At 58.2% G+C, this 25,128-nt stretch overlaps 2 protein-coding genes across 3 annotated transcripts in view; one reads left to right on the top strand and one right to left on the bottom strand.

Annotated features, from left to right (window-relative positions):
- FIBCD1 (fibrinogen C domain containing 1) overlaps positions 1-5,287 on the top strand; it is a 31,860-nt gene extending 26,573 nt beyond the window's left edge. Inside the window, exons 6-7 of the mRNA XM_024762603.1 lie at positions 3,777-3,956; positions 4,569-5,287. Coding sequence (XP_024618371.1) covers positions 3,777-3,956; positions 4,569-4,828 — 440 coding nt within the window. The 3' untranslated portion in view covers positions 4,829-5,287. The remainder of the gene's footprint in view (positions 1-3,776; positions 3,957-4,568) is intronic.
- Positions 5,288-19,739: 14,452 nt separating this feature from the next.
- ABL1 (ABL proto-oncogene 1, non-receptor tyrosine kinase) overlaps positions 19,740-25,128 on the bottom strand; it is a 132,189-nt gene continuing 126,800 nt past the window's right edge. For both annotated transcript variants that reach the window (XM_024762368.1, XM_024762369.1), the window contains exon 11: positions 19,740-23,448. In XM_024762368.1, coding sequence (XP_024618136.1) covers positions 21,737-23,448 — 1,712 coding nt within the window. In that variant the 3' untranslated portion in view covers positions 19,740-21,736. The remainder of the gene's footprint in view (positions 23,449-25,128) is intronic.

Here is a 25,128-nt window from a genome sequence, read left to right as displayed (position 1 = left end):
CCGTCCGCCGCCCCACCCCCGAGCATCGTTTGAATGACCTTGAACACCTCACGGCATACCTGTCCCCCTTCAGCTTTCTTGGGCACGGATTTTGGGAATCTTCCCCAGCCAGGCAGGACGGGAGAGCCAGGTGGAGGCATGTGGCTGGCCGGGAGCACTAACCAGGGGGCGCTGGGTGCCAAGGTCTGGGCTCCAGGTGGGGGTCAGGAGGGTCCCAGGTAACCCAGGAGAAGGTGGGTCCCAGGGGCGGGATGCAGATGCGTGCCTACTCTTCTCCTGCGCACAGAGGCACCTGCTTTGCACTGTCATTTGCTTAATGTCTATCTCCTTCCCACCGGGAGTCCATGAGAGGGTCAGGACCCTCTCTGCCCTGACCTCCACTGTGTCCCCAGTGCCCAGGCGAGCACCAGCCACAGGAAAGGCCAGACACCCCAAGATGGACCTCGTGACCTCAGCCCCTACGTACCGCACTCCTGCTGTGCGCTCAGCCCATTTTATATACATCAGCCCTGACACCGCATGCCCACATGGGGGGGATGGAACTGCTGTGTCCTCTCCTTTTAGGGATGAAGATACTGAGGCCCAGAGAGGTGGCAAGTAACCCAAGTCATAAGCTGGTGTGTGTGTGTGTGTGTGTGTGTGTGTGTGTGTGTGTGTGTGCGGCCACGCACGCGCACGAGTCAGGGAAGCCTGAGCCGGAGTCACGCGCTGGAGTCCATCCAAGCTCTGAACCATACCCTGAACTGAGTGAATGCAAGCAGGACAGGATAGGGGTCAGGGGAGAGAAGCTTCCAGGTGGCGAGTCCCTTCCCCATCCCCTACACCCAGGTGGATGTATAAAGATAGGGGGAAGTTGGCCAGGTGGGGACCCTGTTCCTGCAGCACCACCCACCCACTTGGAGCAGCACTAGTGCCTCTGCCACTCCCGGCATCTTAATTGAAATCTGTCGGCAGCCACCGGGTGTGGGAGAAGCATTTGAGCGGGGCCCTGATTAGCTCCTGACAGACAGGGAGCCCTGACGAGAATGTCAACTTGAGCCCAGCCCTCGACTGCCCTGCGCTGTTCCCTGCCTCTGCTTTTCTACACTCTCCTGTCACCTTCTCATCGTGTGTTTTGTCTTCTCCTATTGAGTTATGGGAGCTCTTTATATATTAAGGTTATTGATTCTTTGTCAGATACACACGATACATAGTTACTCCTGGTCATCTGTCTTTCAGCTTTTTTTTTTTTCTTTGGTAACATTATTGCTTATTTCCTAGAAGTTTTCAATTTTTATGTAGTCAGTTCTGCTAGTTGTTTCCTTCATATCTTCTGAGTTTTAGGCCCTGCTTTCCCCTCCTAGTTTTATATCAATAAAAATTTTTTAAATAGGAGTATTTTTAAAATGCTTTTTCAGTGTTAGGTGGTAGGTTCAGGTCTTTAATCCATCTGGGAGCTCATTGGGGTGATGATGGGCATCTCAGTATTCTTCCACCAGGGTCTTCCTCCCCACTGTCTGTGATCTGAACTCTGATAGATGATGGGGTTGGATCTTGGCTCACCCCCAGGGTTGTGAGCAGCCTGGCAGATCAACAAGGGCTGGAGAAACCCAGAGAGTAAAGACTGAGGGGGAGGTAGAGGCAGGGAGGGAGGTGGCCTTCAGGGGAAGAAGGGTAGAGGCGAGGGGGACCAAATCCCAGAGGAACCCGGCCCTCCCTCAGGGCACCCTCATGGGCACTGGGGCTGAGCATGGAGCCCTGATTCGCCCGGAGGAGTGGGGTGCTAATGATGGGCACCAGTGACCACTCAGTGGTGGGGAAAGGAATCTTCCAGCATCCCCACTGGGCTGCTCTCCCTCTTGCCCTATTCCTGGATCAGATTATTTGTCCTGGGCAAGAACTGAATGACATATTTTTAAAGTCTTGGAGTACGTCAATCAACTTGTTAACAGTAGTTAATTCTAAATAATTGTTTACAAAAGATGATGAGTTGGGAAGATACATTTTCACTTCATTTTTCACGTACTACTGGATTTTGTTCCTTTGTTTAAAGACCATGCGTTATTTTCATGATGATGATGTAAAGCAGTGTCCATTTTGAAAACATAAATAAATAGAGTTCTAAAATTGGGGAAAAAATACCTTAAAAACAAAAGTACTGAATGAGAGCACATAGTCTGGGCAAGTCAGCTGTGTGACCTGGGCCAGTTCCTCAACCTCTCGGTGCCTCATTTTCCTCACCTCTAAAACAGGGATAATAATAGCACCTGCCAGGGCTTCCCTGCTGGCGCAGTGGTTGAGAGTCCGCCTGCCGATGCAGGGGACGCGGGTTCGTGCCCCGGTCCGGGAAGATCCCACATGCCGCGGAGCGGCTGGGCCCATGAGCCATGGCCGCTGAGCCTGCGCGTCCGGAGCCTGTGCTCCGCAACGGGAGAGGCCACAACAGTGAGAGACCCGCGTACCGCAAAAAATAAAAATAAAAAAATATAATAGCACCTGCCTCATTGGATCCTGACAGAAGCAGCAAACACCTGGATAATGTGTGCAATGGGCCAGGCGCTGTTCTAAGAGCTGTACAGGGACTCTTTAATGACACTGGACTCGTTTTCATCCCACTGGCTTCATGAATCCACGTGCAGCGCTCACAGCAGTGCCTGCACTTGTAAGTGCCGTCCAGGTGGGGCGGCAGCTGCTGTCAGTGTTGCCTGTAGTCTGCCCTTTACAGCTTGGAAAGCCCTCTGGCCCTTCCTCCACGGGTGTGCAGCCTGGGGCCCAGAGAGGGACAGCAGCTGGCTGTGAGCCTCCCGCCCAGGGAGGAGCGAGAGAGGCAGGGAGACGAGGCCCTTATGCTCCCGAGGCCGGGTCCTTGGTGAGGAACGCGGGTGGCTGCTCTGAGGTTCTGGCGGGTCTGCTGTCTGTACGGCTGTTGCTCTTTTCATGGTTCCTTCTCCTTTGCCCTGGACCTGGACCCTGGACCAGAGGCTTTCCTCTGGGCTGGGTGGGGAGGGGGGTTGGGCCATCCAGAGCCAGGCCCCAGAGGGGGCAGAGGGCACGGTCTTCTGCCTCTCATCCACGAAGCCAGCATTTATTGAGCACCTATTGTGCGCTGGACCCACCCTCAGATGCTAGGGTTCTACAGTGAGCGGGACAGTTGTGTTGCTCTCTCATGGAGCCTCCACACGGGGTGGGGGGGAGGCCCGACAAGGAGACAGGCGGCCAGGACCAGAATGATAAACACCGATGGGGGCACCTGGGTTGGCAGAGGTCCTTAACCTCCACAGGAGGTCAGGCAGCCTTCCTGAGGAAGTGAGACCTGAAAATGAACAGAAGGTAGCCAGGTGAGGAGTAGGGCCAAGTGTCCCAGGCAGAGGGAACAGCATGTGCAAAGGCTCAGAGGCCAGGGAAGTGCATGTGAGTACCAGATCCCGTCTGGCTGGAGCCCAGAGTGTCAGAGAGGATAAAGGTGCCATCACCCCCAATCCAGACGTTTCCAGACTCTTCCTGATTCCTGCAGTCTTTCTACCAGCCCTCAGCTTAAAACATTTGGAAAGCACAGCCTGACTTAAAGCGAGCACAGAGAACATGAAACATGAAAAACTGTCAGTCCTGTTTCCTGCCAAACACAGGCCTTCAGGAAGAAAGAAGTAGCCCAGGACTGACAGCATACACTTGGCGGTGGTTGTCTCTTTCTCTCAGCAGCCACGTGAGCTTAACTCTTGTCTCTCCTTGGTTCTCTCTGGGGAGGTCACTTCCTAGGCCCCCCCCAACTTCTCCCACCGTTCTCTCCCCCGTTCCAGGGCTCAAGAGGATCCACGCCCTGACCACACAGGCAGCCTACGAGTTACACGTGGACCTGGAGGACTTTGACAATGGCACAGCCTACGCCCACTATGGGAGCTTTGGCGTGGGCTTGCTCTCCGTGGACCCCGAGGAAGATGGGTACCCGCTCACTGTGGCCGGCTACTCGGGCACTGCAGGTGGGCCTCCAGGCTACAGCGGGGATGGGGAAGGGCAAGGGTAGCCTAGCAGTCTCCCCAGCTGGGAGGACAAAGGCGGTCTTTCCCGGCCAGGATGAAGGCTTCTCACTGCCACCTCCCAGTCCCCACTGGTCCTCACACCAGCCACATGAGGCTTGCAGGGTCTCACCTGTAAGATCACCCATTTTGCAGGTGAGCAAAGAAAGTGAGCCCAGAGCCAGGAATCAGGACAGCTAGAGTCTGGGCTCTGCTGAGCCTCTAGACCCCCTCTGGGCTCTGTCTCTCCTCTCAGGCCAAGGCAAGAAAGCAAGGAAAGGGAGTGTGTGACAAAGCTAGGAGGAGGGAGAGGCTGCCTAGACGCAGGGACAGCCTTAGGGACCACCAAGGCGGCACCGTGTGTGCCTGTGAGCTGCGTGGACAGCGAGCGTGGTGGCGGGGCAGGTGTGCACGCACGTGTGCACCAGTGTGCCTGTGGGGGGGCGCGCATGTCTGCACGTGTGCACGCGCACGTCCTGGACGCACGTCCAGGGGACTGCATTGTGTACGGGAAGCTGTGATGCATGCACGCCCCTGTGCCCCCGTGAGTACACACCTGTGTGTGCACCTGCGCAGGGGACTCCCTCCTGAAGCACAGCGGCATGAGGTTCACCACCAAGGACCGAGACAGTGACCACTCGGAGAACAACTGCGCGGCCTTCTACCGCGGCGCCTGGTGGTACCGCAACTGCCACACATCCAACCTTAACGGGCAGTACCTGCGCGGCGCGCACGCCTCCTACGCCGACGGCGTCGAGTGGTCCTCCTGGACCGGCTGGCAGTACTCACTCAAGTTCTCCGAGATGAAGATCCGGCCGGTCCGTGAGGACCACTAGACGGGCGCGCTGTCCGTCCCCGCCCACCGCCCGTCTCCGCCCCCGCCCGTCCCCTCGCCATCCCCACGCCCACCCGGAACTCCGCTCCTGCTCAGACGCCCGCCCGCCTGCCCGCACATGACTGACCCGCTCTCGCGATGGAGTGGGCCAGGCCAACCCCGACACTAAGCACCCCCTGAACAAGTGAGGCCACACATCACCTTCGCACTGTCCCCACCCACAATTTGCCCCGGCTGCTGCGGGCCGGGCAAGTTTGACCACCCCAAATTCTGCCTGCCCAGACTTTGGCTCCTGGGCTGTTTGCCTTCCCTGGGCCAGGAGTCTGCCACGTGCTCCTGGCAGCCCTTCCACTTTGCCAGCCCAGACGCCTGGAGTGATGGGCATACAGAGGAGGGGCAGATGGCACCCCTGGAGCCCTTTTAGCAGACAGAGGGAAGGGTCAGATCTTTCTGGGTCACGTTTGAGGCCAGCCTCCCTGGCCCTCCGGACCCCCCCTCGTTCCTCTGGTGCCTGGAGGTCCGCCCTCTCTCCCAAGGACTGGGGAGTGGCTGGTGCTTAGGGCTGCCTGTGCCCATGGGCTGGATGGCCACATCCCGCCATGCCCCTCGGCCAGGCTGGGGTGCAGCTGCCTTCGGGAACTCGCTCCCCAAGGTGACTGAGATCAGTTCCCTGGAGCCCTTCCCCATCCCCGAGCCAACCCGCTGTCTCTGCAGGCCTGGGACGTCCCCAGTCCCCTTGGCCGTTGTGCCCGCCAGCCTCCTGTCTTACCGGGGCAGCTGGAGCCCCGCCCCATCCCGTTCCCTTGCCTGTGGAAGGCAGGGGCGGGGCCTGCACCTCTGGGCTGCGCTGGGCTGTGGCTCGGCTTGTACCACCCCCCCCTCCGATTTCCAGGCAGGGACTCTGGGACCCTAGGACCTCCTAGGAGCAGGCCTGGAGGGTGAAGCCTGGACCCAGATGGGTTTGGTGGCCGTTACCGGGTCAGCCCGGACACTGCTGTCTCAGTGGGGAGGTCGCCCCCTGCTGTTGACTGGGGGTGTTGCCACCTGGAGTCGGGGGCAGGGAGGGCCTCACCGGGCAAGTGGGGGAGCCTGAGGTGCCCGCCAGGCACTCAGAGACATTTCTCACTGAATCCTCTCAACGCCCGATGTACTGTTACTGCTCCCCCAACAAGAAGCACAGGTTCCCAAGGCCAGCGGCCAGGACGAGCAGGGCTGCTTTTCCACGTTCCTGCCTGAGGGGACCCGAGGGGGCCAGGAGGTCAGCCTGGAGAGCCGCCCAGAGGGTGGGCAGCCCAGCGACCCCTCCTCGGGCTTCCGATACAGGACACCTGAAGGCAGCCAAGTGGGGGAGTACGGGGTTCAGCTCTCCCTTCCCCTCCCACCAAGCTTTGTGCTTCAATAGTAATTCAGAGTCGGCCAGGGGAAGCAGGAAAGGCCCAGAGCGCCACTGGCTGGCCACGTGACCTGGCCGGTCCCCTCTAGCCCCACCTGGCTGTCGGCGTTTGGCAAGGTTTGCGGGACGAGACCCCATCCCTGCCCTCCTGGCCCTCAGCTGACATCAGAGATGGCCAAGGAACAGGTGATGACAGCTCAGTGTCACCAGGGCGGTGACGGGAGCACACAGGCGCAGGCGGGTAGGGGCAGTGTGGCAGGGGTGTGTGTAAGAAGACCCCAGAGACCCCCTGCTGGCTCCTTTCCCATCCTCTAGAAGCCAAGAGAAGCAGCCCACCTGGGCCGCTGGGCCCCCAGCCACGAAGCAGAGGCTGGATGGGCCCTGCGTCCTCATCCCGGGAGCCCCCTTTCCCCCTCCCTCCCGCTCCAGGCTGGGGCGAGCCGCTGCTGCCAGCCTCACAGAACGTGCCAAGCGCTTTCTGATCTGTCGTCAAACACACTCCTGGTGAGCGTGACGTTCATGGATTCACAGATGCGCGTGTACATCAGGGAGCTCAGGGGCGTTCGTGCCAGGGCTTGGCCGAGGAACAGACGTGCCACCGCTTGGGCCTGGCGGGGGCTGGGTGAGGGTCTTTCAGGAGCGTCTGGCCGACCTGCAGACACTGGTTCCTTCCCACCAGAGAGCACCAGCCCCGGTCCCAGCCCAGGCCTGGCACCACTGGGGACACGGCCGGACCAGATGCTGGCTTAATGGGCACAAAGCCCGTCACGGTGAGGACAGATAAGGCCAGCGCACCCCCTTTCCTAAAGGGCATCCCTTCACAGGCTGGTGCTGAGCACAAACAGTACCTGGGCCAGGAGGCTGAGGTGAGCGAGGCAGGCCTGAGCCCTGGCCTGGAGGAGCTCACAGTGTGATTTCGGCGCAAATGGCTATCACTGGAGATGGGAGTGACCACAGAAGGAAGGGGGCCCTGGGAAAGCCGGGGGGAGCGGCAGCTCGGCCGAGACCGAGGGATGACAGATGGGTGCAAAGGTCACCCATGGTCATTGCACCCGAACCCTGACCCACGATGCCTGAGTTGCTTGATGGTGGGGTACCTGTGGCCCAGTTGTACCACGTGACCTGGCTGACACCCCCACCTCCCCTTTCCTTCCTTCTCCCATGAGGAGAGAGCCAAGCAGGGGAGGGGTGCTCTCTACACTGGGATCCTCAGGCAGTGCATATATGCCCCCAAAGCTTCCGAAAGTTCCTTTCCACGAGCACAGGTAGGTTCTGTGGGATCAGCCAATGGCCGCATTCCTTGTCCTGCAAACTTTGGGTACATCTCTGGGGGCGCCACCCAGCTGGCCACCCCTGCTCCCCGAGTGCAGAGGAGGGACGGACGCTGGGTTTCCACCCTGATGGCCTCAGCACAGTCAGCAGGAGATGAGGACAGAGCTGTGGGCAGGTCTCAAATTGCATGTTCCCCCTGCAGCCGCATGTAAATAGGTTGTATAATGTTTGCCTTGGGGCAGAAGCGATATCCATATCCCAGGGCCCACCTCTTCCTGGGTCCCCCACAGCCACCCACCCTCATCCACGCAGGCCTCTGGCCTGGAAGGTGGGAGCCCCGCCACCCAGGATTCGGAGGATTCGTGGGGTTCATCAACAGGACTGCCAGCTGCCTCTGCTACAGCGAAAGGGGAGGGCGGGGGTGGGGACGGGAGCAGGGCTCGGACCGGCGGGGTTTAAGGAGCCACGCGCCCACCGGAGGACACATTAGAGGATGTACAGACAAGGACCTAAGGCTTTGGTCCGAGTGCTGGGGCCTCCCCAGGGCCTGTCTCTTCATCCGCTAGCAGGGAGAGGACCGTCCCCAAACCCTGAGTGGCCACGCAGCTGGCAGGACTCGGCAAACCCGGAGGGCCAAAGTTGGACCTCGGCGCGACTGGGGGGCAGGGAGTGGGGAACCGGGCTCTGACCTGCTGTGCCCTCAGGCTGCCCGACTCCACACAAGACCTGCGGTGGGAAGCGGGGCGGGGCTAGGAGGGAGCTAGAGGCCAGCGCAGCTTGCGATGGACAGATGCTAGCGCGGCCTGTGTGCACTTCTCGTGTGTGTGGTCCTGTCTCCAATAAAGTCTCGTGGTGACCGACTCGGGCCTCTGCCCCCCACCCTGCTCAGCGCCCCACGGGGTGGATCAGACACCCCAGCGTTCCAAGACGCCTCCTGCACCATTTCCCCAGACTCCCCGGCGCCGTTATTTCTGCGTGGCAAAGTGTTCCCCAGACAGCTTAGTGCCCCCAGGAGCTGCCCGAGACCCTTAGGCAGAGCCGGCTCCACACCTGGCCAGCAGCCCCGGGGTATGGCGTGGGTGGACGGGAGGCCGCTTCCCATCACAGTCCCCAGGGTCACAGTTGGTCCCTGTGGGTCTCTCTTGTGGCCGGGGCTGCAGTCCTGAGGAGTCGAGACTCTTTATTAAGAAAAACAGTCCCTGATGGCTGTTTATTCATAAAACCAATTTGCAGCTTAAGGACAAAGCAATCTCTTGAGTTTGTGTGATGAAATCCAATATTTATCGAGTGCCTGTGTGCAGGGCCAGGGCAAGTGAATGTGCCCCATGTCCTGCCTCCGGCCGAGCTGCGAGGCCACCCGTGGCTGGAGCGTCCGCACTGCCCGCCTGTGCAGACAGAGGTCTCTGCCGTGCGGCCCGAGGTCTCCCAGACCATCCTCAGCATAACTACTCCCCTCCAGAAAGTGTTCTCACCAACAGCCGTGCCCTCCTGCCCACTGATGGCTCGTATCAGGCCCCCAGGGACACCTGGGGGTGACACCCCTGAGCCAGGCCATGGGAAGTCACTGAGGTGATTGTGGCCACCCAACTCCCCAGGGGCCAACCCCCACCCCCCACCCCCAGGTGGGTCCCTCTCCTGCCGCCACCAAGCCAAGCTGCTCTGGCCCGGTTCACGGAATCTTTCCCAGATCCAGTGAAGTGCACTTGCAAACCACCTTTTGGGCCAGGAGTTCTGGAGATCACCTGGCAGCCCCTGGAGTTGGGAAGCTTGGCACCAAATCTGGCATCAGACTTGGCTCCAGGTGCCCCTACTTGAGGGCTGGGGCCGAGGAGTCATACTCGCCCCCAGTCTTGCCCCCCAGGCAACCCATGCCCAACACTTGAGACCTTCTATGGCCACTTGCCAGAGCCCCAGGCCCCCGTCCTGAAGGGAGCCAGGCCAGTGGTGGTTTTCACAGCAGAATTTTCTTGGGGCCCAATGTGTCAACGGCCAAGTGGAGCTTTCCTCCTGGGCGGGGGTGTGGCCCTCGGGGCTCGACCTCACCTCTGCCCTCCCCACTCTCCACAGCTGTCCCTGAGGAATTCCGCAGAGCATAGCTTGGGAACCAAAACCTCTCATTTTACACCCGAGGGAACTGAGGCACAGAGAGGGTAAGCGTCTGGACCAAGGCCTCACAGCGAGTTGGTGACCCACTGCAGGCTGCACTCCATCGTTAACCAGCACCCGGTGTCTCAACAAACCAGCACTAACCAGGGAGATAAAATGACACTGCCCCTCCCATCTCACGTGCACACCTGCACACACATGTGCACACGTGCCTGCATGCGCACGCCAGCCCCGCAGAGGCAGCCCTGGCTCTGCACCTGCTCCGGTTGGCCCATGGGTGCACCCTCTGCCCTCACCTGCTCTCAAAGTCCTCACCCTTGCCAAGGGAGGCCAGAGTGCACGCCACCCCATCCAGAGGGGTCCAAAGGCAGCCCACGCTCTCTGCCTGTTCCTGACCTCATTCCTGCCGCAGACGGGGCCGGAGAGGGGAGCGCAGGACACGGCTCTGACTTGGGAGCCTCTCACCATGAGGGGGTAAAGACTCCAGACCCTCCCTTAGGGCACTGGGGGTGGGGAAGGGTCTTCGAGGCCGTCTATTCCCGTGGGGGGTGATTTTCCGCCCCCTCAGTCCGTCCACCGCCTCAACCCCACAGGCAAAGGTGACAGGCCAGCTAAATGGGGGCCCTGGAGATGGAATGCTCTGTGCTCAGTCCCCGGCCTGGCCCGCACAGCTCCCCTCAGGCAGCTGCAGGGCGGCCGCAGCCTCACCGAGCACCTGATCACTCTCAGCGGAGGGAAGATCTAGGCCCGGCGAGAAGCAGAGGCTGGGGCAGTGCTGGGCCTTCTCGGCGTCCGCTCCTGGTCTCTCAGCAGCGGTGGGACGGGAGGAGGGGACGGGCAGGGGAGGGGTGCTCCTGGGTCTGTGGGCGGCTGGACCAGTCAGCAGGGCACCCATGGGCAGCGCTTCCCCGTCCTGGGCGCCGGCCCTGCACCTTGGCTGGTGGCTGGAGAACACTCTGTAGAGCGCTCTGCCCAGCCAGGACCCGCACCCTGGCTTAGCCGCACAGCCCCCCTGTGCCCGGAGCAGACTCCAGGGACGCTCTGTGATCACACAGGTGCAGGGGGAGGGATGCAGCAGACTTTGCTGTGAACAGTCGGGGGGTGGGCGCCCTGAGGTGTCCCCCCTCTCCGGCCGTGGCCACGCCTGGACCAGCATGGATCCTCCAGGGACTCGGCGCCCACAGCACAGCCCCCTCCAGCCCCAAAGCCCACTGTGGGGGGTGCGGTGCAGGTGACAACTCGTGACGCGCCCCATCCTGGCCCGTAAGCTCACCTGGGGAGATGACAAACGCTGGTGTCCTCCGTGACCAGGACCTTCACCCAGCCCTTGACAAACCCCACTGGGTTAACAGCCTCATCTCCGTGACTCACATCAGAGAGGCAGATGAGTTTTGAAAACACTCACTGGTCCGGCTGTCCTTTCCCAAGTGGGCCGCAGGCACCGAGCCAGGCCCTGGGGCTATGGTGATGGGAAGACTGAGCTTCCCTTCTAAGGAGCAAACCTACCACGGTTCGGGGGCCATGGGCTTGAGAGAGGGGCTCGCCAAACCCCCTCTGCGCCCTCTGCCACTGCCCAGCTCAGACTCTTGGCACCGAAGCCCCTCATAAGGCTCCAGAGCAGGAGAGCTATGGCACCGAACACAACCTCACACCGAACCAGAGTGAAAGGCCAGGGCTGGCTTCACAGACAGGCATCTGACCTCCTGAGCCGACGGCAGCGGTGGTGCTGGCTGGGCGGCGGGTGTGTGAGCAGCGAGCGCAAGGCGGATCCCACAAAGGCAGACCCCTGTTAGGATTCTGCAGGGTGGGCTCCGATGCCTCTTCCAAGGGTACTCAAGGGCCACGCCTGTGACTCATAGTTAAGGATGCTGCCTGCACTCCTCCGAACAAGGCGGGCCTCTGGGCAAAGGGCAGCCCCGTCTGGCCCTCTCATCAGACCACATCCTGTTTGTGTTGGGTCTTCTATCAATGTGGTCCACACTGCGCCCTCCTTCACCACCAGGTCTCCAATGGAATCCCAGGGTCAGGAATGTGCAACAGTCAGAGCGCGCCACACAAGTGCACCCAGGGGGCCCATATAAAGCAGGCAGAACCCGGGAGCCACACCTCCTGGACAGGGAACCCAGAGCAGCTCTGCCCAGCCCGGCCCAGGGTCCAGCGGCCCTCCTGGGAGCAGGCCTACAGCATGGTGAGTACAGCCGCTCCATCCCCAGCAGGAGCCCCACTCAGGCCCTCCTCCAGGTCAGGAGCTGGGCATGGGCAGTAGGAACCACGGGGACCCACCGGGCTGGGAAGGCCCAGAGAGGCGGAGACCAGCACCTCATCTTGCAGCCCAGGGCAGCACAGAGATTGGCCACAGGTGCCCTCCAGGGCTTGGCCCCTGGTCTTGCATCTGTGCTGGGGCCCAATTTTTGGTGTTGAGTGTCCCAAGCTTCCACTAGGCTCTTGAAGAGGTCCATGGTCCCCCCAAAGGGGAGAAGTGTCACTTTCTTCTGTGCACCAAGATGCCCCCCTTCTTGAGACCCAGAGGCCATTCCCAGGTGGATTCATCCACCAGATGGAATCCCACCCAGTCCAAAAGCTGTCTGCATTGCTTTCTATGGGGAGGAAACACCTTGTGAAAAGCCCCCGCTCCATCCAGGCTCCGACGGAGAGGCTTCCCTGAAGCAGGTGAGAGGTTGCTCCAGCCTCAGGGGATGAGGGAAGCTTAGGAGGACTGGATTTGGGAAGAGGAGGGCCGCTTTTATGAACTTTTTTTTTTTTTTAAGCTTTCTGGCTGAGCACATTTCAAAATGTCTTCAAGGGAGCCATTTCTGGAAAGAGCTCTGGGGGGGTCTGCGCTATCTTCTCCAGAACCCACTCTCTTTATTCTAGCCTCGGTTCTACGCCTCAGAGGACCAGCCAGCATAGACTCACCGTGGTCGTTACCAAAAAGGCTTCCTTTGCAAGGGAACGAACAATTATTGCCAAGGGAGGGGCATTTTGGGAAGCTCTATTTCTGTTTCAAATCCCCCATGGACCGCCATCCTTGGGGTAGAGCGGCAGTTCCTGCATCAGGCCCAATTAGACCTGGGCTAGCATCCCAGCTCTGTCACTTACAAGACTGTGACAAGTTTGGGCAAGTCACCTGTTTTGAGACCACTCCCTCCTCTGTAAATGGGGATAAGGGATGCCCTCCTCTAGGAGGGATGGTATCCGGTACGGACGGAAAGCACTGCCCACAGGCCTGGCACGCCAACAAGCCCCCTGGCCGTTAGGATCAGGAACCCCAGAGCCCCCACTTTCTAGCTGTGTGGCCTGGGCACAATCTCTTAGCCTTTCTGACAGTGCTCTTGCCTGAAAAAAATGGGAATAACCGTGCTTAAAATAAGGTTTATCGTGAAGATAAAGTGCAACCGTGCACGTAGAGGTTTCGCTCACAGCCTGGCACACAGGTGGTGCTCAGCAGGGACTGGCGGCCACTCCTCTCCAGGGGGACGTCTGAGTTAGGCCTGCTTTCAGGAGTAACTCGTTTCCACGTCAGGGAGACATTAGCAGAGCGTCCCGGCTAAACAGCTTAACCAGACCCATTCATTATCAAGTTGAAAACTACGAGGGATTGATGCTATTAATTTTCTAGCCCACGGCTCTGAGATGATATGGCCCAAGAATCGGTCATTATAATACAGGAAGAACCAGCGCGAATTTGCTCGGCTCCCCCGGGGCTGTCTGTAAGCCATCCCAGCAGCAGTGGCGTTACAAGTGTTCAGTTACCAAGGCCGTCAAAGATTGCGGGAGAGGCAGAGCCAGCCTAATTGGTGCGCTGGGCTCCTGAGCCTGCTAAGACAACAAAGGCCTGGTCCCCCGACAGGGTGACACTTCCTCTCGCTGCCTGCGAGCTGGGCTCAGCCGAGGAGTTGATGGCTCCTCGTTGATGGCCGCCTGGGCCCTGGGAAGTGTGCCGTGGCCCAGGAGTGCGGCATGTTACCCTCCTCTCTCTCCCCTGGCCCAGATGACGAGCCCTTACTCGCTGCCCGACCTCCTCTTCTTGCCGCTGGGCGCCTGTTTTCCTGTGCTGGACACAGAAGAGCCTGCGGACGCCGTGGGTAGCATCGGAGGCGAAATATGCCGGACCGACCTGGCAGGGGGACGCCACTTCCCCTGGGGCTCCCCTGGGTGGCCGAGAGCGCCACACCCACATGCCCTGCTCGTCATGGCCAAGGAGCCACCGACGCTGGGCAGAGCGCGTGCCGGCTTCACGTTGAGGCTCGGGAGGGAGCAGGACGATGGCAGTGAGGCCACCGGCTTCCTTCTGGGTGACGGCGAGAAAGCTGGTGGCCTGTTAGGGACCCTGGCAGAGGAGCTCAACGGCTACAGTAGGGAGAAAGGCGGCTTCAGCTTCCGCTTCGGCCGGGGACGGAGGGGCCATAGCACCCCAGAAAGGGCTCCTCCGCGACCCGCCCCCCTGCCCTCCCCCCGGGCCGTTTCCATTCCCATCTTCTCCTCGAGTCTCAAAGACCAAGACGCTGAGAAGGTGTAGGTATTAGTATAATGAATTATGACAGGAATTATAATAGCAGTGGGTTTGGTTAGGTGGGTGCTTACTTTTGATTTCCAACTTTGCTGAAGCAAAATTCTGGATGGTGTCAAAAAGGAGGTGACCAAAAGCAAGTCCCAGTTAAGAAGAGAACATTGCTGCTGGTGTAGCTCCCTGGCGGACTGTTGTGTTTCGGCCCCGTCCGCTGCGGGGATGGCTCTGAGCAGTCCCCTGGCCGGGGTGGCATGGAGCTGAGGATGCCCGAGGATGCCGTTGGGCCGTGAACACGAGTAGGCAGAGCTGGCCGTGCTGGCCCCGAGTTGAAGGTTGGTGGACTGAGCGATTACGGTGGGATAATCAAAGCTTCGACCGCCTCCATCGGGACGTCAGTGGTTGACATCCGAAGTGCAACTGTGAGCAAGCACATTCCGCTGGCCACAGAGTATGGTTCTGAAAGTTAACAGTGGAAAAGGGAAATCTTGTTCTCCATTCCATTAACACAACATCCCCCCCGGCAAGAAAACCTCATCCCGCTGGTGCTGAGATGCCATTCGGGACCACCCGCCCATCCCCTTCTGACAGCTCTCCTTCTCGGTGGTGCAGCGTTTGCCAAGCCAAGGGTCCCGTGGGAGATGAACGAGGAAGGAATACATGTTTGCTGTAGCAAGGTTGCATTTCCAATGTTCAGACTATGAATGTGTTGTATCTTTTGAAATAAAAGTGGTAACAACTGCAAAACTGTAATGGAAAGCCCGCCTGACTCTTGGCTACAGGTCCTCTGTGCCCCAGGAACTTCGCTTTCCTGAGCTGCAAGTGCCTTATGGGGAGATGGAAATCGTGTTGCATGTACCCACACACTGCTCCCAGCATCCCCTTAATTGGCAGTTGGTAAAATACCCATGGCCAAAAGTATAGGGAAACACACACAAAGTGCATTTTCCTCTCCCACTAGATTGCTGTCTCCCTGGTTTTCTCTAAGCAGGGAGCATTCTGAAAACAACTTCTCTACCCTGAGGGAAGTCAGAGCACCTCTTTCAAACGCTGCTTCGGTCTGTCCTGCATCCCATCCCGAGTCAGATCCAGCAGTCTGGTACTGTTCACTCCTAGGCTGGCTTCAACTGCTGAGATGAGAACCTGTATTGATGTTCCCATGGCAACATCTCCCCCCCTCCTTTACAGCTATTGCTTGCCCCTGGTTCACAACTGAGTAATTTTCCATTGGGCTGTCACAATTAATTGGTAGATTTTTATTAGCCTTTTAGAACCACACCAGGCAGGGCCCAGCTTGGCACCTTGGAGCATTTCACAGTGTTTTCCATTCTATTAGAGACTTTTCCCCCAGTAGCAGCTCTCAGTCCTCGACAGCCAGAAAGCCACTTCATTAAGGGGTGACGGATCTGAGCCACACAAGAGGCGGGCTGACTGGGGAGCAGAAATGGGCTGGAGAGATGGGACGGGAACACAGGAATCAGAACATCACCTTACGCTGAGGCGAGCCGTCTTCTCCTGGGGCTCCTCCCTGCTCCCCCCGATGCCTTGATATACGGGCCCTGGGGCTCAGGGCCGCTGTGACAGGGGCCAGACGGTGACACTGAGTCTGGGAGGCACATCATACCCTGTCCTCTGCCACTGTCGAGGAAGGGATGATCCAGGATGCCTCCCGCCAACGTGACAGACAGGGGTGGGTCTTTGTCTGTTGGTGAAAGAGGCAAACACTCAGCCCTCCAGCCACGGAAGGCAAATCTCAAGAAAACGGGCCCCAGTGTGTCCATAAAGGACAGCCCTGGTGCTGAGACTGTGCACTACAGGGTGGCCGGATGAAGGAAGTACGGTCCCAGCTCAGGCTCCGAGCCAAGCATGTGCTCATTTCCACTCTGTTAAGGGCGGTGCGGGGGCAGCAACCTGGATTAGCCCATCCCTCAGCTCATTTATACACACAAAGAAGCCAGAGAACGTGCTCACGAAAGACCAGGTGAAACAGAACAGACCAGAGGCCAAGGGCAGAGGGACGCCCTGTGGCAAGGTCCCCTGGCTGACGTTCTCTCGCCAACTTCTACTCTTAGGACAAAAGGAGCCGCCCCTGTGGTCACTAATTGTGAGAACCCGGAGGTCACCAAGGTGGAGGCACTCCTGCACGTGTTTACAGCCGCTCTGGGCGTACACGGGCTGGTTTTTAATTTAGTAGGGTTAGGTGAGCCTTGATGGAGAAATCTGAGATAAAGCGGGGAGGGGGAGAGCCTTCAAAGCAGAGGATATCCTGTCATTAGTCTTTCATCATTGAACAGAAATCAACAACAAAGCTGTTCTTTCCAGTTGCTTGTATATTTGAGCTCAATAACCCTGGAAGTCAGAGCAATCAAACTGAGGGCATCGATCTGTTAGATCCACTCCCACAACATTTGGCTAAATTTCCTCTTTACCACCCCCCGCAGCCCTCTCCACCCTACTGGCTCTGTCAAGGTTTGGGGGCCTCTCGTGCCACCCCACACCCTCGCTCTCTTCTCGGTGGGGAAGTTTACTCCCCAGATTAGTGAAGGTGAGGCTCTTCGGAAAACACTTCTTTTGGAAGCGGGGAGATGAAGCTCCCCGGGGCCGCCAGGTCCGCTCCACCTGGCGTGGCAGCGCTCTCTCCTCCAGCCCAGGCACCCGAGAGCTCTTTGCATTCGCCCATTTTATACATTCAAGACACAAAAAAGGCTTCATCTTGGTGTGTAGATCTCAAGGTATTTAGCTATTAAAACGGACGGCGAATATTTGTCTATGTTTTCTTGTATGTTTGAAATGTTAATAAAAATGTCTAAGAAAAAAAGAGATTCGCGTGGCCAGCAAGCCATCAGGGCACTGCTGTAGTAAACAAGAGGCCACCTCGTCCTAACTTGGTGCTGGTGCCCAAGATGCTGCACGACACACTCCACTGGAGACCCCGACCCAGGCAAGGGGCTTTCACCCTCCAGCCAGGGAGCTGGGGCCCCGCCCAAGATGGTGGGCGACCAGGAAGGAGGGCAGACATGGGCAGGGGATACTGTGGTTGGGCAGTCTTATCCCACCTGATGTCTCCTGTACCGAGATGACATTTAGAAATCGATCCCCCAGAGCACTCAGTTGGGGAACCCTGTCTATAAAATATCCCCGACACCCAAAAAGCTGGGCTAGCTGTAATTCTGAATTCTTCTCTTCCATGATGAAGGGAGGGGCCTGGCCCTGGAGCCCAGGTCTCTGCTAGTCATGCTGGGGCCATCTGGATCATCGACAAATTCGTCTGGCACAGCAGATGTTAAGCTGGCACGTGCTGTGTGACCTCGGGCAAGTTGCTTCACATCTCTGAAGCCAGCTTTCTCACCCATTAAATGAAGACAGTGACAGAACCTCCCTCATTTAAACAAACAAAAAAAAAGGTGTGGGTGTTCCACGTAGTAATGCAGGGCGCGTCTATAATAGCTAAAAGCACTCGCGTGTGAGCTGTAATTCTAAGAAGACTTTCATCGCAATATAACACACATCCGGAACGTGCCCCAATTCTAAGTGCAGTCTGACGGGCGTTCACCCAGTGACACACCCACTAGCCAGCACCACCCAGACTAAGCAAGAGGACGTCACCTGCCCCCAGAGCTCCCTTGTGCCCCGACCAGGCACGAGCCTCCTTCCCGCACCCCGGTCACCCGCCCCCTGACTTCTACACCAGACTACATGCCCGTTGGAGTACATGGGAGCCGACGCATTAGCATGTCGCCTGGCGGCTGCCGGGCATGACACACCACGGAGTGGGGCGCGTTTGTCCCACCCCACTGCTCCCCGACATTCCACGGAGTGAACACCCCGCACGTACCTATCCTCCCTGGCTCTTCATGACCTTGGGTTGTTTCCCATTTGGGGTTCTTCAGTGTTTGGGGTTCTTTTTTGTTATGTATATATATTTTTTAACATCTTTATTGGAGTATAATCGCTTTACAATGGTGTGTTAGTTTCTGCTTTTTAACAAAGTGAATCAGCTGTACGTATACATATATCCCCGTATCTCCTCCCTCTTGAGCCTCCCTCCCACCCTCCCTCTCCCACCCCTCTAGGTGGTCACGGAGCACCGAGCTGATCTCCCTGTGCTATGCGGCTGCTGCCCACTAGCTATTTCACATTCGATAGTCAGAAACAGCAAGTGTTTTAACACTCTGACACTCGAGGCTTGTATTTTGCGGTAGCACCAACAGCGGCCGCCCGCCTGCGGGGGGCTGGGCCCTCGGGTACTCACTCCTCGGTTCTGCGCCTTGAGGGCGGGACTCAGAATCCTCTGAACACCGTCGTGTGCGCACACGGGTATACGTCTTCCTGGGGCTAAATCCGCAGTCCTCATTTGGTCCTCAAGGGTTTCTCTGACCTAAAAACAGGTTAAGGACCACTGTCCTAGAATGGCTAGACCCAAGGAAGTTTCTTGGGCTCGGGTGACAGTCATGGAAGATTCTCACTTTGGAGAAGAGTCTTCTAAGACCCTTATTTCACACCGGAACAGCCGCCAAGGTGGCTAGCGTGTACACGAGGCTGCGTCCCGGCCTCGCCACGTGTGAGCTATGGCTGGACGAGTAAACTCCAGTCATAGAGCGTGGGGAAAACGGGACAACGCACCCTGCCTAAGAGGCTGCTGTGAGGCTTCCGTGAAGGGTCCACGTCAGTGTGGCTGTCAACATAATCGCTCTACGCCCTCTTTCAGATTGCGAGCTGTCACTCAAGGGAAGAGCGCGTTGCCTGTGGAAAAGCCCTGGACTCGGGAGGTCTGGTGTCAAGTGATGGTTCAGCCACTAACAGACTCTGCGGCCTGGGCCTGGGTCCTGCCTCGGTGAGACGAGGGGAGAAACGGGTCCCGGGGGCCGTCTGCAGCTCCGGCTCGAGCGCGCCGCCCGACGTGCAGCACAGCCGAGGTGCAGCTGCCGAGGTCTCCGGGGAAGAGGCTTCACGGAACCGTGTTCTTCAACGTGCTTTGGGGGACAGGATCTGTATCCTCTGACAAGGCTGCTGGTGTAATAAGCGCCATTATCAGAGGGTGCTACTCACTCCCCCTGACTTCCACTTTCCAAGCTGCCAGCTGGCGTTAAATGGAGACCAAGACGAGGACTCGTCAGCACCCTCCTCGAGAGTCCCCTTGGGAGAGGTCACAGCCCGGCCCGGGCCAGCACCCCCTTTCCTTCCTCATCCACACAAAGAAATAAGATGCCTGGTGCGTGGAACGCAAGCGAGGGGTGCTCTGGGGACTGATGACAGTGGCTGAAAGTGAGCTCAAATGTAAAGAGAAAGAATGCACTTGGGGAGCGATTAACCCTTTCAGGCCAGAGAGAAATCCGGGACGTGACCTCCTTCCCCCATTTCAGTGACACCGTGACGGCCTGACAGGTGGCACAGCCCACTCTCAGTGCCGCCGCCAAGAGCCAGGCTGCTGGCAGGTAGGTGTCAAGGGCACAGGAAGGGCCTGAGATGAGGACAGGCTTGTGAAACGGCCGATGCGGGATCGTTCTATTCTGTAAGACCCAACACGGAGACCCCGGCCCCTTCGGGAAAGCCTGACTCCTTCCCTGCCCACATGCACACCTCGGCTCTGAACAACAGTGAGGAACTGCAGACCAAAGCAACCTGCCCACGTGCTAGTGTTGTAAACATTTATTTAAAAAATACTACGGAGGAGAGACGTGGATTCAAAAAACAGAGTCACATACAGAAACAAAATGTACTGGACTGAAAAAAAAAAAAAAAGACACCATAGGCATTCCGGAAGGGAGGACGGTGGAAAACTATTTACACATCATTTATAAAAGAGCAAGTCTATAAAAAGAGTGTAATACCAAAGTATAAATGCAAAATATAGTGGCACATCATGTGAACAGGAAGAGACCAGTACCTCACAGAAACAGGCAGTGGAGGGAACCTGGGTGGGCTTTGTTTTGCTTTGTCTGCAAGGCCACTGGCGGTGCTCTGGCACCTCCCTCGGTCTGTGTAGCACAGCAGTCTGGGGGGCAAAGAGGCGACGTGCTGTGAAAACAGCGTAAAACGACTCAGAGGACACCACCTCTACCAGAGAAATAAAATACAAATTTAGGTGATGAGCGTAAACATCGGGCCTGTGCTGGTCACAGGCCCTAGGAGGCCTGGGGAGCACAAGGTGGTTTCCTCCTGGTTTCTCCAGGGGGCGCTCCTGAGCGCGGCGAGGCCCAGACAGGGGCCCGTCGGCCTGCTCTTCAGCAGCGGCTCCAGGTCAAGGTCAAGGACACTGGGCTCCTGCCCTACGAGCCTGGTCCTGGACAGCCTGGGGGAGATTACGCTGCTCTCTGAGACCCTTTCTGGGGGTTCATTTGTTTTGTGATTTTCTTCATCCCTGATGAGCCCAACCGCAACATTAGGTTAAGTGTCGCTCGTGGTAATTAAATAAGACATGTGCCCGTCAGGGTGCAGCCAACGCTGGCTGGGCTTCGGTGCTCCAGTCCCTTTCCTCCTCTGCGTGCACTGGCGCCCAATGGCAGCTCCTTCTGTATCGGAGGCAGCTGTGCTGAGGGCCGAGTTCTGAAAGGCTTCAAGAACTCCAGAAAGCTGAAGACTGGCTTGTCACCAGGGAAAGAGCCCTGCAAGCATCTGCTTTGCCTTAGAGGAGGACAACAGAGCGGAAAGAGGTCAATCGGAGAGCGAGACCAAGTGCCTCTTCAGGGCACCTGGAAATTCGGAAGGAAGGTAACCCTGCGCTCACCGCAGACTGGCCCAGCCCTGGGCTATCTCGGCAGCAGCTGCTCACCCACCGCCACCCCTCCCGCCTCTGGGGCACCCGTACGCTGACCAGCGACCCTGCTACCCTTAAGACTCAAGCTTTCTATCCAGGATTAGCAGTGCATGTCACAAGGGAGCCGGGAACTGGGCTCTAAGGACACGGAGAGAGCGGGTGACAAGGAGCCTCTCCCACATCACGGGCCTCCTCGGCTTCCCCACCTGTCCCGGGACCCGGAGGCTGGTTGGTTTTAGCACCCTGTTTTACCCCCCAAATCAAGAGCTGTCCTTCACGTGAGGAAATGGTGAGGGCACCAGCCCGCGGCAGCAGTGGAGGGGAGGGTGGCCAGCTGGTAGCACTTCCCAAGATGCAGTTCTGGAAACGTGTCTTCGGCACAGGAGGCACGAGGAAGGTGAGTGCACAACCTCTCTGCGCGGGGTGAGTGGAGGCGACCGTTCCCAAGGCCTTGGTGACACAGCTCCCACGCAGGGCACTCGTTCTTGGGGTGAAATGGAGGCAAAGGCATAGCCAGGGGAGGTCCTCCAGAAAGACAGATGAAAAGGAAGTGCTCATCCACCTTCCCACCTGCCCCCAAGAGCTCAGTTTTGAAGCACGATGTGGGAAAGAGGCTGGCGTGCAGTCCACAGAGCAGGAACTCCACAGATAGAACTCGGACAGATGGCTCAGGGAGCCCGGGCTGAGGAGAAGGCAAGCACAGGAGAACGGCGGGGCCATGACGTAGGTAGTAGGGCTGCACTCCACGGCGGCCTCGGCCCTGCCCAGCGCAGAGCTCCTGGGCCAAGGTCCCAGCTCGCCGGTCCCGTCTCAGCCACCGGCACGGGCACGGGGGAGCCCTCACGCGCTGCAGGCTCCCGACGCCCGGCTTCTGCTACCTCTGCACGATGTCACTGATCTCTTTCACGGAGCTGAGGAGTTTGCTGAAGTCCTGCGTGGCCGCCGGGCCGCTCCCTGCCGTCGCCGGGCAGATCTGAAGCTCCCGAAGACTGTTCTCCAGTTTGTTGATGGCCTCGCGGAAGGCGAATTTGTTCCTCATTTGCTGGATGGAGTCCACATAGCTCACGCAGAACGTGTAGAGGTTTTTGCCGGCTTCCAGCACGGCGCTGTGACTGGCCATCTGCTCAGAGTTCTTGGAGATGGCCAGGCACAGGGCCTCGGTGCCGTCCAGGACCATGCCCTTGGTGATGGCACCACTGGCAATCCGCTCCGGAGGCTGGCGGGTTTTCCGAAGAGACACGCGGGTCGATATGAGAGGGATGAAGGCGGTGGAGGACGGCTGGTCCCCTGCCAGGGCAGACGATGCTGATGGCAGCGCGGAGGGAGCAGGGGCTGGGCTGGTCGGGGTCCCCGCTGGCTTGGCGGACGACTGGGGCTTTGGCATGGACGGGAGCACGGGCTTTTTGACGCCCTCTCCCAGCTGGCTGGGTTTGGCAGCGTCACTGTTCACGGCATCCACAACCAGAGCCATGGGTTTTGCTTTCCCACTGGCACCCATCTCCCCGGCTGCTTCCTGGCTCGGGCTCTGGGAGGCCTTCCCGGCTTTCCCCACGGAGGCTGGAGGAGGGGGTGGCGGGGCGGGTTTGAGCTTGGACAATTTCCCCTTGTCTCTCCCTGGGGACTCGGAGGAGGGCTTGTGCCTCCTCACTCTGGACTCCTCGGCAGGGGCCTTGCTGGTCCCTCCAGAAGCACCTGGCCCTGCCCTGCCGGTGGGGGGCACCGGCTCGGCAGGCGTCCCCAAGGCACTGGACTTCCCAGCCTCGTCCTTGTGGGGAAGGCTGGAGGAAGGCGCGACCACAACCTGCCTACGGAGGAGTTTTGGGGTCAGGCTGGGAGGGCTGGAGCCCGGGCTGGACTCGGCCGTGTCTTTGAAGACCTCGTCGGCTGCTTCCTCGGTCTTCTTCACCAGCCTGGGTGGGGGAGTGCCTGTGCCTCTGGTCACCTGGTCAGACCTGTTCTCACTTGCCCGCTTCCGAGGCAGAGCTGGCTTCTCACTCTTGTGCCCTCCAAATGTGGACGAGTCAAACTGTCTTCCCGTGGACTGCAGATCCCGAGGCAGCGTGACCGACCGCCACTCGGTGTCCTTGGCGCCGTGGGGCACGCAGGAGGCGGAACAGGACCGCAGGAAGCGCTTGCTGGAGCTGCCGCCACTCTCCTCCTCGCTGGCTGCCAAGCGGCTGCTGGTCAGCGTGCTGGACTTTTTCCACAGGTGGGGTGACCGGAAGCCTGTACCCCCCGACTCCCGGAAGGCTCCATTGGGGACGCCAGCCCCGCTGCTGGGCTTTAGGGACTTGGCTGGCTCGGCGGCGTCCGCGGGCGCAAGTGCCAGCGCCCCGTTGCTGATGTCTCGGCCTTCTTCCTCCGGGGCCCCCTTGCGCTCCGGCTGGCCGTCCATCTCCCGGAAGGAGCTGCTGCGTTTGGGAGGGGTTGGGGCTGTTTTCTTCTTCTTCTTGATCAAGGCACTGAACAAGTTGGTCTTCTTGTCTTTGGGGAGGAGGCGCTCGTCTTCATTTAGGCCGCCATCCTGAGGACCTCGTTCTTTTCGAGGGAGCAATGGAGACACGGCAGGCTCGTGGTCCAGAGGATCTGAAACACATGGGGAAGAGTTTAATGGCTCCAGGCCAAAGGCGACTGAGTGAGCGGGGAACCTGCCTGGATCAGCCGGCCTGTTCCTACAGAGCAGCCACGGGTCCGGGCACTGGGCTCTGACAGGCCTGCGTGCGGTCCCGCTGCCAGCCACCTGGGCGAGTTAGTTCTCTCTGCGCATCCCCAGCTTTCTCATCTATAACACGGAGGACATTAAACCTACCCACAGCGCTGCTGTGAGGATGTAATGCGATAACGAACGTGGAGCAATCACAGCTCTTGGCACGAAATTTCTCAGTAACTGTTGTCACTGTTGGTATTATTATTAGGAAAAGCTTAGGTCTCTCTCCTTGAAGACAGCACAGCAAAAAGCGGGGACACCCCCAGTCCCCTCATCTCTTTGCTGGTTTCCTTTAAAGTAGCAGAGTCCCCTCAACACCACTATCTGGAGGGTAAAAAGCACGACAAGGCCAAGCCCAGGGTCAGAACCTGTGCCTCTCGGACCAGTCAGCCGCTTGAGGCTCCCTCGAGGACGGTCAGGAGGGAAGGGGCCACATACCACACGGTGCAACGACAATGGGCCATTATGCTTGGGAAACAAGATGGGTGACCTTTTAAAATTTTTAAATGGGCATTCTTTAAATATGAATAATAGCTCCTAAGAAATCTTTCTGCTGTTGCCAAGCTCCCCGCGAGTGAATGACGGAACTGTCCCTCCGAGGGCGGCTGCGGGCGCGGTTGCCGTCAGCGCCCTGTAACTCAAAGCTGAGGTAGCGGGGGCCTTTGTGAGAACACCAGGTGGCACACAGGGCTTCCGAATCAGGGGAAGCCAAGGACCTCCCCAAACCTTCATCCAGCGGAAGAAGGTGAAGAAAGGGAAATGCTAATGAATTATGCACAGCTCTATTTCAGGGCTGAAAAGCTAATTGACACTCCTGGCTCACCATGAGATAACGTATCAAAATACCCGTCAGATGAATACCGATGGGCATAAATGAACACAACTGCTTATCAGTGGGCTTTTATAAGCTGCAAGTTTTCACAGCAGCCTCTCCTCCCCACACCGCTCCGCGACCTGTAATCAGGGCCACTGACAGAAGGACGCGGGGTCCAGATTCCGGATAGTCTACATGCCATCAAAGCGGGGTGCGCTAGGTGAGCTAGACGGTCCGAGGGCGCGCCAAGAACGCACTCGAATTTAGGTTCATTTCTTATGTAAACCTTTCAAGTGTACACTTTTGCTATATTTTATAGTATACGTGTCTGTGCAGTAGTACGTACACATACCTATGTATAAGACCTGCACGCTCAACTTTTTTTTTTACACCTTTATTGGGGTAGAATCGCTTTACAACGGTGTGTTAGTTTCTGCTCTATAACAAAGTGAATCAGTTATGCATATACATATGTCCCCATCTCTCTTCCCTCTTGTGTCTCCCTTCCTCCCATCCTCAACTTTTTAAAATTAACATGGGTACATGATGAAAAAAATTGGGAATCATGGGGCCCACAGATTCCGGCTTTGTCCTGCCCCTTCCCATTCACCTAGCGTGTGGCCCATCAGAGCACCACCCAGATGCTGGGCCTGCCTCAGACACCTCCATTCAGTTGGTCTGCTGTAGAACCGAGGCTTCTGTATCTTTTCTTTTTCTTTTTTTTTCGTTGGGGGAACTGCTAAAT

Source organism: Neophocaena asiaeorientalis, unplaced genomic scaffold (assembly GCF_003031525.2).
Source record: "Neophocaena asiaeorientalis asiaeorientalis breed wild unplaced genomic scaffold, Neophocaena_asiaeorientalis_V1.1 scaffold78, whole genome shotgun sequence".
In the NCBI taxonomy this organism is placed as follows: domain Eukaryota; kingdom Metazoa; phylum Chordata; class Mammalia; order Artiodactyla; family Phocoenidae; genus Neophocaena; species Neophocaena asiaeorientalis.
Note: the sequence above shows the minus strand (reverse complement) of the source record. Positions and strands in the feature narration are given on the sequence as shown.